Below are 20,266 nucleotides of genomic sequence, written 5' to 3'. Positions count from 1 at the left end.
GAAAATGATGTGAATCATATGCCATGGCTGTCACAGTCACCAGATCTAAACCCAATCGAACACCTATGGTAGATTTTGGACTGACGTGTTAGACAGTGCTCTCCACCACCATCATCAAAACACCAAATGAGGGAATATCTTTTTGAAGAATGGTGTTCCTCAGCCTCGGCACCGATTCTACAAGTCTATCAGTTATCTTTGAAAAAGCCTGAAGATTGTTTGACAAAATGTACAGCTGTTATGAAGGTATTGGGTAAACTGAATTGTGTTTTCACATGTTTGTCACTGGAAATAGTTTGGTGGAGGTGACAAGTCACCCAGAACATAAAAATATCAGTATCTCCATAAATCAATTCATATAATCAATTTAAAAACATACGTTTTCAAGATATAACATTAATGGAGTGATTAATACTATTTAAGGAATATAGTGATGTGTTTTGGCTCTAGTGATATGTAGCATCTCAGCTGTCAGCAAAAATGTCACAAAAACTGCCACTTGGTGTGACTATGTTTCCTACGTATGGGACTATTATTATATAGTGAAAGTTAAAAAATCAATTTTAATATTAACAAAAATGATCATGGGAATAATCTTTTGTTGGATACTGATAAAAATGTCATTCCTGAATACAGGTGGGTTTTGAGTTGTTTTGGAAGTAGCTTCTTAGCCACACAAAATATTTTTAAATAATGTACTTTTTTATTGATATTAAGCAACCAGTTTCTCCACAAAAGTTAGAAAATACAAAGAAGAATCTAAGAAATGTTTGAAAAAATGTTTATTAATGGTAATGTGACTTGTAGTAATACATGCTTCTACACTGGTGCGTTAAGGAAATATATTATACATATTACTCTTGCTGAGTCATACAAATATGTAGGAATTTGGCTTGACAGCAGACTATCATTCAAGATTCATATTCAACATTTGACTCAAAAATTAAAAATCAAATTAGGCCTCTTGTATAGAATCAAAGGCTGTCTGTCCTCTTTCATCTGTTAAACTATTGTGCAGTCGACCTTCATGTCTGTCCTTGACTATGGAGATATTCTGTATTGTCATGCTGCCCCATCAACACTTCAGCAGTTAAATCCTATGTATCATAGTGCATTATGCTTTATCACAAAGGACAAATCATCATTGTTCTTTGTATCACACGGCTGGATGGACTTCCTTACAGTCAAGAAGAAAAAAAACATGTCATGTTATTCATCCATTAATACATGAAACTTTGAAAATTGAACATTTGAAGCTGCCAAACTATCTCACATCCTTTGTCTCATTTAAATATAGTAACGACAGCACACGATTCAGTAACTACTTAACCATAGATATCCCTCATGTTTGCACTAATGTTGGCAGAACTGGTTTCAGGTACTATGCACCTTTTAAATGGAATGAACTGCAAACTGCCCTCAAACATACCTTTTGGAAATTTTTAAGCGTCATTACCTGATGTTTTTTATGATTCTTGTGACTGTTTTTTGTTAATTCCTTGTTTATTTCTGTCTGCTGATTGTGTTCTTGTCTTATTCATGTTTCTTGTTCTCAGGTCTCTCTTGTAAAAGAGATCTTAATCTCAATTAGAGTGCCTGATTAAATAAATACTAAAAAAAACAAACTTCTTTCAGATGCTAAGATGTTGCTGGAGTGTCGAAGCTTCACTCTAACTCAGTAGTTCATTCCTAAGTATAAAGAACCAGGAAACCACAACAGTGGAGAGGACATGCTGCGCACCTGTAAGTTAAATCACAACCAATTTAATCCTTTTTGAAAGATACCAGTCCCGTAAAGCTACAAAACATTCAGCCTCTTCTCAAGGTAGTGCATTTATTATGACCAATATGTCATTTTAAATAATACATTGCCCCCAATCAGGACGCTGTCTTCTGTCATTCAGACGAAGGTCTGTAACTATGATGCCTCCTGATTCGTTCCTGCTTCCTGTGTCTGTGTGCATGTATGTATAGACCTGTGGAGGTGCCACTTCCTGCTGCCACTGGTGTCTTTGGGCCTGGTGTTGGCAGGCCTGACTGGGTTCTGTGCCTGCCTCTGCCGAAGTCTCGCACCTCCACTTGGCATAGGAGTCCTTCACCTGCTGGCTGGTAACCTAGAGGAAAAATATTTTGCTCAGGATTGTCTTTTCTTTAACTCTTGAGAAAGTAGTAAGATCTCCATTGTGTATCTTTTTGAGATCTCCTCAATCTGAATTGTTGCTCCTAAAACCCTCTTAGGGGAAAAAGGGAGACAAGGGTGAGAATGAAGGGTTGGAGCAGTAGGGAGAAATAAGAACCGACCAACCAATTTGAAGCCAACTCAGTCAAACATTTATTTTGCATTTACATTAAACATGCAACTTTTATTTGCAGCATCAGTGTTAACTCAATTATTCAAAATCAAAACAAAGCCACGGTGCAAATGTCAGTTCACTGTTAGAGCAGTTGTTCACAACCTTTGTGGTTCATGACAGCTAAAAAAAATTTATTCACGATTCTCCCAACATGGTTGCATAAACTGAATTAACTTTGACACCAAAAATGACTTATTTTCCCTTTTCAGGCTATTTAACTTGATTAATCATTAGACAACAGCTTGAGATTTCAAATATTCATTATTTCAACAAACATCTACACCAGGGGTGGGCAAACTACGGCCCGCAGGCCACATCCGGCCCGTTTGTCTTTTTAGTCTGGCCCGTCGAAGGTTGGTACAGAATTGCCAAAATCAAATCATATAATTATGACTGCATTCATTTGACTATGTCCTGTCATGCCTGGCGTGCCACCAGGTGGCGCATTAGGCACGGTGACACATTGACTTTGCGAGCCCGTCTCTCTGTTAATACTCTGCCACTGCTCTGAACCCATCTGCAGCAATGAGTGGGCCAAAGAAAAGAAAAGTCGACAGTGAGTGTCGAGTGTTTAATAATGAATGGACAACTAAATAATTTTTCACTGAAGTCCGGTCCAAGGCTGTATATCTCATTTGCCAAGAAACCACCGTGGTTTTCAAAGAATACAACATCAGCCGTCACTTTTCCACCAAGCATGCTAATTATGCTAATAACCAGTCAAAGCAAGAACTGACGGCTACGGCTCAGAGATTGGCAACTAGTTTGCAGGCTCAGCAAAACACCTTTATCCGACAAACTGCCATCCAAGTATCAAGCACGAAGGCAAGTTATTTGCTGGCACTCAAATTAGCAAGGACCAGTAAGCCTTTCTCAAAAAGTGCAAAGAAGACAACCCTGAGCAGGAGGTAATTTTCTTACACTGCATAATCCACCAGGAAGCACCATGTAAATCCGTTTTGCAGCTTGACCACGTTGTGAAGCCAGTTGGAAAACTTGTGAACTTTATTCGAGCGAGGGGACTTCAACATCGTCAGTTTATTACGTTTCTTGAAGAAACTGACGCTGATCACCAGGACTTGCTTTACCACTCCAATGTCCTCTGGTTAAGTTTAGGGAAAGTATGTCAACGAGTGTGGGAGCTAAAACAAGACATTGTCTCATTTTTGGAGCTACTTGAGAAAGCTAGCGATTTTCCTGAGCTGAGTGACACAGATTGGCTTTGTGATTTAGCTTTTGCTGTGGACATACTGACACGCATGAATGAGCTGAACGTGAAGCTACAAGGGAAAGACCAGTTTGTGCATGAAATGTACATAAACGTCAGAGCCTTCAAAACCAAGCTAGCTTTATTCTCAAAGCAAATGTCTTCAATGTGACACTGTCTTAAAGGAGAAGTGCAGCTCTGTTAAACTGGATGAGTTTTATGCTTCATTGAGCTCAGCCAAATTTCCGAACATCCAGAAGGTGGCACAGAGGATGCTGGTAATGTTTGGCTGTACATATATGTGTGAACAGACTTTTAGTGTGATGGACACCAACAAAGCACCCCACAGATCTCAGCTGACTGATGGACACCTCAGATCTGTTCTGAGAATTGCCACAACAAAACTAACACCAGACTTTGATGCACTGGCAAAAAAGGTGATCAACAACACTGTTACCACTAAAAGTGGATGTAAGTATTAACACTGTAATGCCTTTTTTATGTTTATGTTTGATATGTATGCATCTGGTGCTGGCCTGGCCCGTCTGTCAAATTTTAAAAGTCAATGTGGCCCTTGAGCCAAAAAGTTTGCCCACCCCTGATCTACACCAAAGATTATAAACAGTTGCTCTTAAACATTGTGGTTCGGCCCCCAAAAAAAGGATTGATTGTTGTAGAAGGGCTTGAGGTTTCAAATGTTAAGTATTTCACAAAACAAAAGCATCCATACCAAAGGTTATAAACACCTATGTATTTCTAGATCTTTTCACAACATACCAAAAATCTAGTCTTCTGGCTCTGAACAACAAATAGAAGATAAAAGACTTGTGTAGACTTGTGGTCAAACTTTAACATAGAAGCCCGCCTGCCAAATGAAGTTGCTATGTGACCTACAGTTGGTAAGTAATGCATGATGTCATTATAATGTATTTAATGGTTTAAAAGTTGACACTAGATGGTATAAATCTCATGGCAAAAGCTAACAATATAAATTTACTTATGTTGGAAAGAATGTCCCCTGTCTTCTTCTTCTCCACAAGTTTTATGAACTCTGAACTACACTTCTCACATGGCTGCCAGGATCCTGTCACACTTTCAATGACTTCTTTGTATAGCCATACTCAAAGGTGACAAATGCAAAATGCCCTAAAATAAACAAAAAACAATGTAAGTTAGCATGTCATTCTTCTAAACAATACATTTTGCAAGAAAACAAGATATCTCCTATGATGCCGATATAAAACCCGCTCTTGAAAATGTCATGTTTTCATTGGCATTATGTTTGCTTTTTCAGTGCATTTAGAATTAAACTCTTTAAACTATGTTTAACGTCACTGTAATGAATTTCATTTTACCAATATAATTCCAATGTTCCAATCATTAGAATCCCATCTATAAAAGGGCGGGCAAGAGAAATTAGACTTCAGTCAATGTTAAGACTATCTTTGCTGGGATCCAGAGGTGGAAATAATGAATTACATTTACTGTTGTTACTGTAAGAAAGTTTTTTTTTGTGTACTTGTACTTTTTTGAGTATATTTAAAAATCAGTGATTTTACTTTTACTTAAGTGCTTTTTATCTCAAGTATTGTTCATTTGAAGTTGCATCTGTTACAGAGTAAACACAAAGTCACATGAAAAAGTCCTGATAAGCCGTGTGAGAATGGAATAAAAGAGAGTCGCTGGTGTATCAGCAGCCTCAGGAGGGCAGAGAGGTGACACTGCACTCAGGTGACACTCTGGAAAACATACATGTTGACTGGGTACGTTCACCGGCCGAGTGTCAGGGGGTCACACCTGGGCCGGGCCTAGCAGATTGTGAACAGTGGCAGATTGGCATAGTTTAAAAAAAGGTCGTATTTACCTTAATTAATCAATGATTTATTGCACCACCCGGTGAGTACGCTAAGTGACTGTGGTATATTTTTAATTGATAATCAGTTGTATACACAGGCTGCAAAGTGTCTGCAAAGTGCTGTCTATAGAAATGGCATTTATTGTTGATTTGGACACGATTTAATGTAATGTATTTGGTAGCCTAAAGGTGGTCCAGTTAAAAAATGTAATGTAGTAACATTTACTCAGAGTACATTTTAACCGACTTACTTTTTACTTTTATCTGAGCTCATTTTTACACAAGTACTATTACTTGAGTAAAGGATAAGAATGAATAGATTTTTCCATACTGCTCTATGGGACCCTAACGAAAGCAACACAACAATTAAAAAACTGTAATTGGACAGTCACTATCCTTTAATTATTCAGCATGAAGTTAAAAGTAAAAAATAATAGCAATAAAAATAAAAAATAACTCACCACCCACCTCTGGGAAACATGTTTATTCACTTTACATGGAGCTAAAATTAATATCAAATTATGTTTAATGTTCACAGAATCAGTTAGTGTCTGTTTATGAGAAATCATAAATGATCTTTTAGAAGGAGTAGGTAGATGTTTACCGGTAAGCTCGGCTCCATTAAATTTAACAATATGTTTATGGAGGTTTTCCTCCAACAAAAGGAAACAGTTGAAGACTTTATCTGATGATTTTAAACTACATTTAACCAATAAAAATGATTACTGTTACATATGTTTCGGATGCAGGACTTTTCTTTCATAAATTTGTTTCACAACATGACACTTAACGTCACAAACTAAACTAGCTGACAGGACAGTAATCCTTGCATAGCATAATGTTAGCAACATATAAATACAATGGGAAATCCCATAGAAATATGGCAAAGCTAGCAGAGATAGCGTTACACTATATAACTTAAAACACACACTAGATGTGTACACAAAACGATCTTTATGAACCCATAATAACTTTTAAGATGTAACAAGAACATTACCAAATAAACAAACATGACAAGGGAGCCTTGAATCAATACATGACATGCGTTAATGCATACTTGCATAATGCATAATGTCATACTCTTGACGGTTACACAACTATGTGTAAGAAGTTGAAAACTTACCTGCAACTTCATCACTCATCAACTTCAGCTAATGTAGTCCACTCTAAAGTTAAGGGTCCAAATAGGGGTCATGTGCCACCACCTGCTGACGTTTGTATGTTATTCGGTCACTCGTGCAGTCAACCACCAATCAGTGAAGCTGAAGTGAAGTGACAGTGTACATGACCAATATGACATTAATTGGCACTGCGCGCTTTTTTGTCTGAGCCAACCTTTCTCTGAGCTCGCTCTCTGCACCTGCTATCTTACTCCAGGCTGAATGAGGAGTAACACTGGGGTCCCTGAGACAAAACTGAGATATATTTGAGAAGAATCATGGGATCATAGGAGTCATAGCTGAGTTTTCTTTGAGCTCTTTCTCTGATCTCATGGTCCCATGTTCAGGAGACTTAAATTAGACTTATTTAAGATGATTTAGAGATCTTTTGTTTTGATCAGAGTAAGACATAAATGAGATTATAAGTGTTTGTTTCTCCTGAGTTGAATTTGAGAAGTAGGAGAAAAAGCCTTTGGTCTCACCTTAGTCTTAAAAATAGCTAATTTGTATCTAGGAGAAATGAAAGAAACAACTATGAGATCTCTTCTTGGATTTTGCTTTCCTATGGGAAGACCTGTTCAGCTGCCCCAGGCTGCTTGCCAAAACCTGACCAATTTCACCTTTTGAAAGAAATCGGTGTTAAGCAATTAACAAAGGGTTATTAAAAGCTTGCGGAAATAAAAGTTTGCTCTGACCTACATCTGAAATAGGTTACCAAGTTTCGCTGAGTGGAGATAGCTTAATGGCTTGTTGTCAGTGAAGACCAAACACTTGTGCTCCAACAGATACTCCTTGAACTTCTCTGTCATTGTCCACTTGAGCACCAGGAATTCCAACTTCATGGAACTATAGTTGGTCATGTTTCTCTCAGTGGGCTGGATGCCTCAGCATGCTTAAGCTACAGGCCTAACGCCACCTCTGTTTCCTGGGAAAAGACAGCCCCGAGGCAACTATGGTTAGCGTCAATCTCCAAAATGAAAGGGCGTGAAAAGTCTGTGTAGGCCAGCACCAGGGCAGAGAGCAACGTTGCCTTTAAGGCCTCGAAGCTCTGTATACACTAAGCTGTCCATACAGAACCTGTCCTGACCCTCTCTTGGACCTGGTGCCATCTACATCTGGTTGTAAAATTCACAGAGGAAGATTCCCTGAAAACCATCCTCATACAAGGTGTGTCTGAGAGGAACACAATTAGCAAAACTTCTGTTAGGGACTAATGCTGAAAATGTGTTGTTTATTTTCAAGAGAACTTGAACAAGAGAGAAATATAAAGACAGGAAAATTGGTCTTGATTGACTGATAGCGCTCTTTATTATATCATGGTAAGTACTGTATTAGTCCTGTTTGGTTAATTTTGATATTGAAATAATTCACCAGTCCTAAAAGATGTTAATTATTTTGCCCATTACAGGGTTTGGTTGACACACAGACCCTCATGTCACAGCCAAATGCAGAGACTGTAGGCAAGGTGTGGAGGTAAAAAAACAGGCTGGGGAGGAGTACAGGAACACAGCAGAAAATCCAAAACCCAGAAAACACAAACCTCTTAATACCTAAGACTGAGTAAGCTGTGTGAGTGCAGACTGAAATAAAAACAAAGACAAACTAACCAATAAAGGCAACTTAATATCATGCCAGATAGTCTTTTAGAGAAACAACTCAATTCAGCCCTCTCCAGCACAGTCCAGTCTTATCATAAACTTAAACTTAAGCTTTGTGCTAAAAGTGCCGACCTACACATTCTATTCTATAGGCGTTACATACAGAAAAATGTGTGAATACTATTGGATATTCATTCATTCATTCAACATTTATTTATAGTCAATTTGAGTCAATTACAAAAGCAAAAAAAGGAAAAACAACAACAAAGAGATATATTAACAGAGGAAAGGCAATACCACAATTAGCTAGTTAAAGCCATTAAAACATTCTGATTAGGGAAAGTAATTTGACCCTAAAACTTGTCAATTTGACAATTGATAAATAGATTAAATGATTAATGATTAATAAATAACCAGTAATAAATATTGGAACTATGTTTATATATTCAGTGCAGATACAGTCTGTCTTTGCAGTTAGCTGACTGCTTGCACATGTGCAGATGAGCCAAGTGTGTCTTCTGCTACTGAAAAGTGTGTGTTTGTGCTGTACCAACTCCTACTCAGTGCTCCTGGTACTGAGTCCCCCCTCCTAAGCACACCTAAGCACACAACACTTTTGCTGACAGTGCATCCCCCGACCTTCTTTTCATTGAATTGAAGGTTGTTGGGTTTTTTTTGTGTGTGTGGGAACTGGATTTTTGGTCCACACAAAATTTTTGGTCCCCACGCTGTGACTGTGCCAGCTTACGGACCCCACCATGTGATAAAGACAAACACACACACAAACTCGCTTTTCTATCTTGTGGGGATTTTTACTGAAACACACACACACACATACAAACACACAAACCGTCTCCACCTTCAAAATAACACGCACACACACACAATTGAGATCTGTTTCTTTCTGTTTTAACTGTTAAGAAATTCAAACCTTAAAGTTCTTGTACAGTAAATCCAGTTCAATGCGCAGTGTGACTAAAGATTGTCAACTACATGAATTTTAAATTCTATATTATGAACAATCGTACAGTTATCTGAACAGATTACAGAATATTTTGTTGCTCAGCTTGTGTGTTGCAATGATGACATTCAGAAAACCACACATAAAACATTGAGAAGACCTGCAGACGTGTATTTGAATGAAACTGACAATACGTGTTAAATTTTACTTTAGTCTAATATTGATTATGGTGGGGGTTCTTGCACATATATATTTGGTAATATGCAAGAAACAAAACACATGATGACTGCTAGTTTGATCTGTGACTATATAGACAAAACTATCTGATAAAGTGACAAAATATGTTTGCTATGTTTATTGATAGCCCAGCTTTATTTGGCTAACGTTAGGTTATGCTAGACAGTAATACATATTGCTAACTTATAAATGGGAGGAACAAATTACCATTCTGTTGCAGATTGAGAGGAACGAGGTTGATTCTCAGGTAGGTCAGTGTCTTCTGGCTCAGAATTGGATTCTGGCTCTGATGGCTCAAACATGTAGGGATGTAGCATCCATTTGTCAGGTCATAGTGGTGGTATTTGATTGACAGTTGACAGTTGACTGGGGCATGGTTTCAGCGCATTCAAGTGCTGCCCAGCGTTTGAGAGCAGACAACGGCTTGATTTTTCACGATTTTGAAGCCTAATTTTATATACTTGATGATTTTTTTAATCATTCAAATTTGGCAGGATTGTTAATAACACACTTCTCTGTGGTGTGTCAAACTCAGAAAACATATTTATTGTTGCTTTACACAGACTTTAAGTTGTTTCAGGATGCAGTTCATCTGTCTGATATTAATACAAAGAATTTCTTCTCTCAGTTTTAAGGCATTTTATTTCTTCTTCCAGCTTTGGCAGCTTATATCATTTGCCTTTCCACTGTTTCAGCAACATGTTTCAGCTCTCTGTTTCAGCTTCTTCAGCTGATGCACTTCAACTCCTAGCTCCAGTTTTACATTTGAGCCTCCAAGTTTTCAAAACAATTCATTTCAGTTTATATCAGCTGATTTTTCAGCCATTTTCAGCATTGCTTCAGCAATTTCTTTCAGCTTTAAGCTTTCAATGTATTTCAGCTTTCATCAACAATATACAATAGGAATACAATATACAATAACATATTAAAATCATAAATCTTATATTATATTACAAATAATATATTACATTTTTTTAATGCCTGTAGTCCTCACAATTGTGCTGTGGTTACCTTTCTGGTAGACTGGTAATTAATGCCTTACAACTGACTCATGAATACATGACGTGGTGTGCTTTTCAGTACGATGTTATTGTTCTAGACGTGTTTAGGTGTGGACTTTGATTGATCTTTCACTATGTTTTGTTGACGTATGTGTGTCTTGGTGTATACCGACCTGCCAGAAAGGAATTTCACTATCTGTGAATGTAACAATGGTAAATTTGGATTGAGTTCTCTTGAAACACCATGACATTTCCTTCCCTTTGTATCCCTGTGCTATCATGCTTTTGAAAAAAATGGTTTATTGTTTGACTGCAACAATGATCCCAGGCCAACTATGTATTTGTCAACTGTGAAATAAGCTAATAAAATATTCTAATTATAAAGTCAAACCTTTTTTGTGTAAAAATAAATGTCCATTTGCTTACTTTTTTTTCAGTTTAAGTGAGTTTTACATTAACTGTGTGGGTATGTAAAATTCTTTATGCAAGTGCTGCAATAGCCATGCGTTTCTACATCACAGAGTTAAAATTGTGTGGTTAGTTGTGTAAGCCACAATGTTAGTAAAAGTGCCAAGAAACCCCAACTTCTAGTAATAATGTGTGGAAATTCATACTTTTTGATGGTAGTCATCCCTGCAGTATAATCACATTATACATATTATACAGTGGTAATTAATCATAAATATTTTGTCAATATCAACCAGCTCAACCTGTGTAAGAGAATAAATAATACACACCCAGTTTGTTCACCCAAGTGGAATGCATTAACAATAGTGCTCACAATTGTCTAGGGAGTGAACGACTTTTTTTTATTCATTGATATGTAAAAACATTTCAACGAAATTCATGATCCACCTGGAACGTCACCTCCCTTTAGTTTACAGCGATATAAATAAAAGACCTCAACAAATGTGGCAACAGAGGACCAGAGAAGCAGCAGGGTAGTAAATAAGGAGCTAACATTATTTATTCATATTTATACATTATTCTAAAAAACATTATTGACTATTACTTAGGGTAAGTACATTTTTGTGTCTATATTTTTATTAAATTGTAAATTATACTTCACTATAATGTATATTTGATTGCATATTATGTATTGTTTTGGCAATTTCTCGTGAAATCATGCTTCATAAGATTACTTTCAGCTGTTATTTTTGCTCCTTATCCTATTTTGATTTCATCCATCCTTGAGCTTTAATGAAAGAATATTAATGCAATACCGTATTGGTTATTGGATGAATCTCTTTTGCTTGCCCCTCTCCAAAGTGAGGGGTCAAGGTCTGCTAGTTGCACACCTGTAGCTGGTAGCACTTTAACAGTTGAACTGATTGAGTGTTTAATGGAAGTCTCCTCATTCAGCGCACAGGTAAATAACTGTAATAAAACTATGTCCTAAATGTGTTAGTTTTGCATTTTAAAATACTTGACCACACTGATGCATATTTCAGCCAAAGAATAAAACAAACTTTAACCTTTCATTAAATTGCAGTGTAAAATATTTTCCACACTGAGATTACATACAAGCTTGAAGCAGGTGTTAAAGGCTGCATTGTACACCAAATGGCTCTACTATTCTGTATTACTATACTTAGTATGTACTATACTATTCTTTTTTCCTTGTTTTATCCTGCCCTAGTGTGTCACATCAGTGTCAAGGTTAACAAAATTATGTAAAAGGAAATGTAGTTTTGATGACGTTCAACTCTAGTGTTTATATCCAACAACATGAAATCAAATTCTCAATTAACTCTTAAAAAAACAAAACCAGGTTTATTGAGAATAATTGTGGTTAAGAACCTAAAACTACAACAAGTGCTGTAACTGTGTGTAAGTGCTGATATTGATTTAATTTTTATTTAATCTCCATTTTAAATTAAGTTAGTTAAAACTGTATTCAGAGAAATCCCTCGAACTTTGGCTGCATTAAAATGTTAATTTTTAACATTTTGTCATTTCTACACATCTGTAGAACATCTTTCAGATGTAACATTGTGGCATTTGAAATGACATGAAATCATTACTTTTGCATCCGTATGTGTATTTAGCATAAAGAATTTTTATATCAAAGCATTTTAGTTGAGATTTGTATACCACTTTATGTCAACAACATCTTCATTTGATTGAATACCTGATTGACTGAGCAGTAAGATAAATAAAACAAATGGGCAGAGGGTGTCCTTTTTTTGAGTTTGTCTGTAGGAAAATTAGGGGTAATACCCCACAAATTATTTGCATTTATATAGCAATGAACCAATAATTGACTAATATTATAATTATTAGCTGTGTGAAATAGAAGCTGTAAAATGTTATGCACACTACAGTGGTTGTAATTGCTTAATGTTTGACCTCTTCCCTTGGTTATTATGACAAAACTAATTTGTCAAAAAAAGAAATTGATTTCTAATGTCAAAACAATATAAAGATTTAAAATAAAACCAAAGATTTGCATGAATTTGTATTAACGTAATTGCTAATCACTCAACATCATGGTATCCTTCAAAAAGCCTTTTGGCATTACTAAAAGAAAAATCCATTAAAATATAACCGTTCTCTGCAAATGTTCTTTCTGCTAGGACTCAGTCCAAAGTAAATACCATAGTTAATTTCCATATATCACTAATATCTGTCTCGTCTTAGATATATGAGTTAAATGTCACAAACTCTACAAAAATTTAAAGATTTTACAGTATCTATAGGTGTAGCTATATTCTACAGAACTGTTTTATAGCTGACTTTTTGAATTGCCAACATTAATACAAGTGTCATCTCAAGTAGTTTTTCCAGTTTCAGGGCTCTGGTATTGTGCATGGTGTCTCACTTTGATTAATCTTTGTCAAATCATGTGGAAGTCAATGAGAAACATGAGATATTAAAACATAATTATTATTCCACTCTGAGCCTGAAGAGCAGAAACTGACCTCAGAAACTGAACTCTGAATGAAATAGGCAAGAGGAACTCTTATTTTGATTGAATCATCCATTAACAACACTTTTCCTGCATGCATTTACAAAATATACGAGTTTCATTTACAGATTCTTTGAAAGAAAAAAATTCTCCAGACACTTTTAATTATCACTGCAGATTAAACATTAATTTTTATCAAAATGTTAGGTGTTTATGTGCTGCTTTTGTGAGTGAGTCACTGTGTTGTCAAATTTTTCAGGTTGCAGGGCAGACACAATGGGTGTTGGACCAATCTTATCAACTTTACTGGTGCTTACACGTAAGATAGTGATTCCTGTAATAAAAAATGAAGATTTCCTTTGTGTCCTGAAAAAATAAATTGTGTGTAACAACAGATTTTATTCTTTGCCAATAGTGGCCAATCAGCTTTCTATGACACCGGCTGCGGCACAAACGACCTCAACTGTTGAACCAACAACAACAATCACTGGACTCACAACAACTGGGGATTCAACTACAACTGAGGGATCAACCACACCAGCTGGTGGTTCTACCACAACTGGAAGTTCAACTACAACAGACGGATCGACAACAGCTGGTGGATCTACAACAACCGAAAGTTCCACTACAACTGGAGGATCAACAATTACAACTTCGGGGTCTACCACAACTGGAGGTTCAATTACAACTGAGGGATCAACAACAACTGGTGGGTCTACCACAATCGAAAGTTCAACTACAACTGAGGGATCAACAACAACAGCTGGTGAGTCTACCACAACTGGAAGTTCAACTACAACTGAGAGATCAACAACTACAACTGCAGTATCTACCACAACTGGAAGCACAACTACAACTGAAGGATTAACAACAACAACTGCAGGATCTATCACAACTGGAATTTCAACTACAACTGAGAGATCAACAACTACAACTGCAGGGTCTACCACAACTGGAAGCACAACTACACCTGAAGGATTAACAACAACAACAACTGCAGGATCTACCACAACTGGAAGTTCAACTACAACTGAGGAATTAACAACAACAGCTGGTGGGTCTACCACAACTGAAAGTTCAACTACAACTGAGGGATCAACAACAACTGCAGGGTCTACCACAACTGAAAGCTCAACTACAACTGAGGGACCAACAACAACTATTACAGGATCTACCACAACTGTAAGTTCAACTACAACTGAGGGATTAACAACAACTACTGCAAGATCTACCACAACTGGAAGTTCAACTACAACTGAGGGATCAACAACAGCTGGTGGGTCTACCACAACTGGAAGTTCAACTACAACTGAGGGATCAACAACAACTGCAGGGTCTACCACAACAGAAAGCTCACCTACAACTGAGGGATCAACAACTACAACTGCAGGATCTACCACAACCGGAAGTTCAACTGCAACTGAGGAACTAACAACAACAGCTGGTGGGTCTACCACAACTGAAAGTTCAACTACAACCAAGGGATCAACAACAACCGCAGGGCCTACGACAACTGAAAGCTCAACTACAACTGAGAGATTAACAACGACTGCAGGGTCTACCACAACTAAAAGTTCAACTACAACTGAGGGATCAACAACAACAGGTGGTGAGACTACCACAACTGGACGTTCAACTACAACTGAGGGATCAACAACTACAACTGCAGGATCTACCACAACCGGAAGTTCAACTGCAACTGAGGAACTAACAACAACAGCTGGTGGGTCTACCACAACTGAAAGTTCAACTACAACTGAGGGATCAACAACAACTGCAGGGTCTACCACAACTGAAAGCTCAACTACAACTGAGGGACCAACAACAACTATTACAGGATCTACCACAACTGTAAGTTCAACTACAACTGAGGGATTAACAACAACTACTGCAAGATCTACCACAACTGGAAGTTCAACTACAACTGAGGGATCAACAACAACAGCTGGTGGGTCTACCACAACTGAAAGTTCAACTACAACTGAGGGATCAACAACAGCTGGTGGGTCTACCACAACTGGAAGTTCAACTACAACTGAGGGATCAACAACAACTGCAGGGTCTACCACAACAGAAAGCTCAACTACAACTGAGGGATCAACAACTACAACTGCAGGATCTACCACAACTGGAAGTTTAACTACAACTGAGGGATCAACAACAACAGCTGGTGCGTCTACCACAACTGGAAGTTCAACTACAACTGAGGGATCAACAACTACAACTGCAGGATCTACCACAACCGGAAGTTCAACTGCAACTGAGGAACTAACAACAACAGCTGGTGGGTCTACCACAACTGAAAGTTCAACTACAACCAAGGGATCAACAACAACCGCAGGGCCTACGACAACTGAAAGCTCAACTACAACTGAGAGATTAACAACGACTGCAGGGTCTACCACAACTAAAAGTTCAACTACAACTGAGGGATCAACAACAACAGGTGGTGAGACTACCACAACTGGAAGTTCAACTACAACTGAGGGATCAACAACTACAACTGCAGGATCTACCACAACCGGAAGTTCAACTGCAACTGAGGAACTAACAACAACAGCTGGTGGGTCTACCACAACTGAAAGTTCAACTACAACCAAGGGATCAACAACAACCGCAGGGCCTACGACAACTGAAAGCTCAACTACAACTGAGAGATTAACAACGACTGCAGGGTCTACCACAACTAAAAGTTCAACTACAACTGAGGGATCAACAACAACTGCAGGGTCTACCACAACGGAAAGCTCAACTACAACTGAGGGATCAACAACAACAGCTGGTGCCTCTACCACAACTGAAAGTTCAACTACAACTGTGGGATCAACAATAACGACTGCAGGGTCTACCACAACTGAAAGTTCAACTACAACTGACGTATCAACAACTACAACTGCAGGATCTACCACAACTGGAAGTTCAACTATAATTGAGGGATTAACAACAACTACTGCAGGATCTACCACAACTGGAAGTTCAACTACAACTGAGGGATTAACAACAACAGCTGGTGCGTCTACCACAACTGAAAGTTCAACTGCAACTGAGGGATCAACAACAACAGGTGGTGAGTCTACCACAACTGGAAGTTCAACTACAACTGAGGAAGTAACAACAACAGCTGGTGGGTCTACCACAACTGAAAGTTCAACTACAACTGAGGGATCAACAACAACCGCAGGGCCTACGACAACTGAAAGCTCAACTACAACTGAGAGATTAACAACTACAGCTGGTGACTTTACCACAACTGGAAGTTCAACTACAACTGAGGGATCAACAACCACAACTGCAGGATCTACCACAACTGGAAGTTCAACTACAACTGAGGAACTAAAAACAACAGCTGGTGGGTCTACCACAACTGAAAGTTCAACTACAACTGAGGGATCAACAACAACCGCAGGGCCTACGACAACTGAAAGCTCAACTACAACTGAGAGATTAACAACTACAGCTGGTGACTTTACCACAACTGGAAGTTCAACTACAACTGAGGGATCAACAACCACAACTGCAGGATCTACCACAACTGGAAGTTCAACTACAACTGAGGAACTAACAACAACAGCTGGTGGGTCTACCACAACTGAAAGTTCAACTACAACTGAGAGATTAACAACTACAGCTGGTGACTTTACCACAACCGGAAGTTCAACTACAACTGAGGGACCAACAACAACCACAGGGCCTACGACAACTGAAAGCTCAACTACAACTGAGAGATTAACAACTACAGCTGGTGACTTTACCACAACCGGAAGTTCAACTACAACTGAGGGATCAACAACAACGACTGCAGGGTCTACCACAACTAAAAGTTCAACTACAACTGAGGGACCAACAACAACCACAGGGCCTACGACAACTGAAAGCTCAACTACAACTGAGAGATTAACAACTACAGCTGGTGACTTTACCACAACCGGAAGTTCAACTACAACTGAGGGATCAACAACAACGACTGCAGGGTCTACCACAACTAAAAGTTCAACTACAACTGAGGGATCAACAACAACTGCAGGGTCTACCACAACTGAAAGCTCAACTACAACTGAGGGATCAACAACCACAACTGAAGGATCTACCACAACTGGAAGTTCAACTACAACTGAGGGATTAACAACAACTACTGCAGGATCTACCACAACTGGAAGTTCAACTACAACTGAGGTATTAACAACAACAGCTGGTGCGTCTACCACAACTGAAAGTTCAAGTACAACTGAGGGATCAACAACAACAGGTGGTGAGTCTACCACAACTGGAAGTTCAACTACAACTGAGGGATCAACAACTACAACTGCAGGATCTACCACAACTGAAAGTTCAACTACAACTGAGGGATCAACAACAACCGCAGGGCCTACGACAACTGCAAGCTCAACTACAACTGAGAGATTAACAACTACAGTTGGTGACTTTACCACAACCGGAAGTTCAACTACAACTGAGGGATCAACAACACCTGGTGGGTCTACCACAACTGAAAGTTCAACTACAACTGAGGGATCAACAACAACGACTGCAGGGTCTACCACAACTGAAAGTTCAACTACAACTGAGGTATTAACAACTACAGCTGGAAGTTCAACTACAACTGAGGGATCAACAACAACAGGTGGTGAATCTACCACAACTGGAAGTTCAACTACAACTGAGGGATCAACAACTACAACTGCAGGATCTACCACAACTGGAAGGCCAACTACAACTGAGGAACTAACAACAACAACAGCTGGTGGGTCTACCACAACTGAAAGTTCAACTACAACTGAGGGATCAACAACAACTGCAGGGCCTACGACAACTGACAGCTCAACTACAACTGAGAGATTAACAACTACAGCTGGTGACTTTACCACAACCGGAAGTTCAACTACAACTGAGGGATCAACAACAACACCTGGTGGGTCTACCACAACTGAAAGTTCAACTACGACTGAGGGATCAACAACAACGACTGCAGGGTCTACCACAACTAAAAGTTCAACTACAACTGAGGGATCAACAACAACTGCAGGGTCTACCACAACTGAAAGCTCAACTACAACTGAGGGATCAACAACTACAACTGCAGGATCTACCACAACTGGAAGTTCAACTACAACTGAGGGATTAACAACAACTACTGCAGGATCTACCACAACTGGAAGTTCAACTACAACTGAGGAACTAACAACAACAGCTGGTGGGTCTAGCACAACTGAAAGTTCAACTACAACTGAGAGATTAACAACTACAGCTGGTGACTTTACCACAACTGAAAGTTCAACTACAACTGAGAGATCAACAACAACAGCTGGTGGTTCTACCACAACTGAAAGTTCAACTACAACTGAGGGATCAACCACAACACCTGTAGGGTCTACTACAACTGAAAGCTCAACTACAACTAAGGGATCAACAACAGCTGCGGGATCTACCTCAACTGAAAGGTCAACTACAACTGAGGGATCAACAACTACAGCTGGTGAGTCTACCACAACTGGAAGCTCAACTACAACTAAGGGAACAACAGCTGGTGGGTCTACCTTAACTGAAAGTTCAACTACAACTGAGGGATCAACAACAACAACTGCAGGGTCCACCACAACTGAACCTTCAACTACAACTGAGGGATCAACCACAACAACTGCGGGGTCTACTACAACTGAAAGCTCAACTACAAATAAGGGATCAACAACAGCTGCGGGATCTACCACAACTGAAAGCTCAACTACAACTGAGGGATCAACAACTACAGCTGGTGAGTCTACCACAACTGGAAGCTCAACTACAACTAAGGGAACAACAGCTGGTGGGTCTACCTTAACTGAAAGTTCAACTACAACTGAGGGATCAACAACAACAACTGCAGGGACCACCACAACTGAACCTTCAACTACAACTGAGAGATCAACAACAACAGCTGGTGGGTCTACCACAACTGAAAGTTCAACTACAACTGAGGGATCAACCACAACATCTGCGGGGTCTACTACAACTGAAAGCTCAACTACAACTAAGGAATCAACAACAGCTGCGGGAACTACCACAACTGAAAGCTCAACTACAACTGAGGGATCAACAACTACAGCTAGTGAGTCTACCACAACTGAAAGTTCAACTACGACGGAGGGATCAACAACAACAACTGCAGGGTCTACCACAACTGAAAGCTCAACTACAACTGAGGGATCAACAACTACAGCTGGTGAGTCTACCACAACTGGAAGCTCAACTACAACTAAGGGAACAACAGCTGGTGGGTCTACCTTAACTGAAAGTTCAACTACAACTGAGGGATCAACAACAACAACTGCAGGGTCCACCACAACTGAACCTTCAACTACAACTGAGAGATCAACAACAACAGCTGGTGGGTCTACCACAACTGAAAGTTCAACTACAACTGAGGGATCAACCACAACAACTGCGGGGTCTACTACAACTGAAAGCTCAACTACAACTAAGGGATCAACAACAGCTGCGGGATCTACCACAACTGAAAGCTCAACTACAACTGAGGGATCAACAACTACAGCTAGTGAGTCTACCACAACTGAAAGTTCAACTACGACGGAGGGATCAACAACAACAACTGCAGGGTCTACCACAACTGAAAGCTCAACTACAACTGAGGGATCAACAACTACAGCTGTTGAGTCTACCACAACTGGAAGCTCAACTACAACTAAGGGAACAACAGCTGGTGGGTCTACCTTAACTGAAAGTTCAACTACAACTGAGGGATCAACAACAACAGCTGCAGGGTCTACCACAACTGAAAGCTCAACTACAACTGAGGGATCAACAGCTGGCGGGTCTACCACAACTGAAAGTTCAACTACAACTGAGGGATCAACAACGACAATTGCAGGGTCTATCACAACTGATCATTCAACTACGACTGAGGGATCAACCACAACTGTAGGGTCTACCAGAACTGAAAGCTCAACTACAACTGAGGGATCAACAACAACAACTGCAGGGTCTAGCACAA

General features: G+C 39.1%; 1 protein-coding gene across 1 annotated transcript; it reads left to right on the top strand.

Moving 5' to 3' along the window:
* Positions 1–23: 23 nt before the first annotated feature.
* On the top strand, positions 24–18,294 carry LOC122974494 (mucin-22-like; the record flags this gene model as incomplete). Its single annotated transcript, XM_044342530.1, has 3 exons — positions 24–68; positions 15,769–16,098; positions 16,669–18,294. Coding segments are annotated over exons 1-3 (2,001 nt in total), but the record flags the coding sequence as incomplete, so codon positions are not given.
* Between the last annotated feature and the right edge of the window lie 1,972 nt (positions 18,295–20,266).

This window comes from Thunnus albacares, chromosome 22 (genome assembly GCF_914725855.1).
Source record: "Thunnus albacares chromosome 22, fThuAlb1.1, whole genome shotgun sequence".
In the NCBI taxonomy this organism is placed as follows: domain Eukaryota; kingdom Metazoa; phylum Chordata; class Actinopteri; order Scombriformes; family Scombridae; genus Thunnus; species Thunnus albacares.
This window is presented reverse-complemented; position numbering and strand designations above follow the sequence as displayed.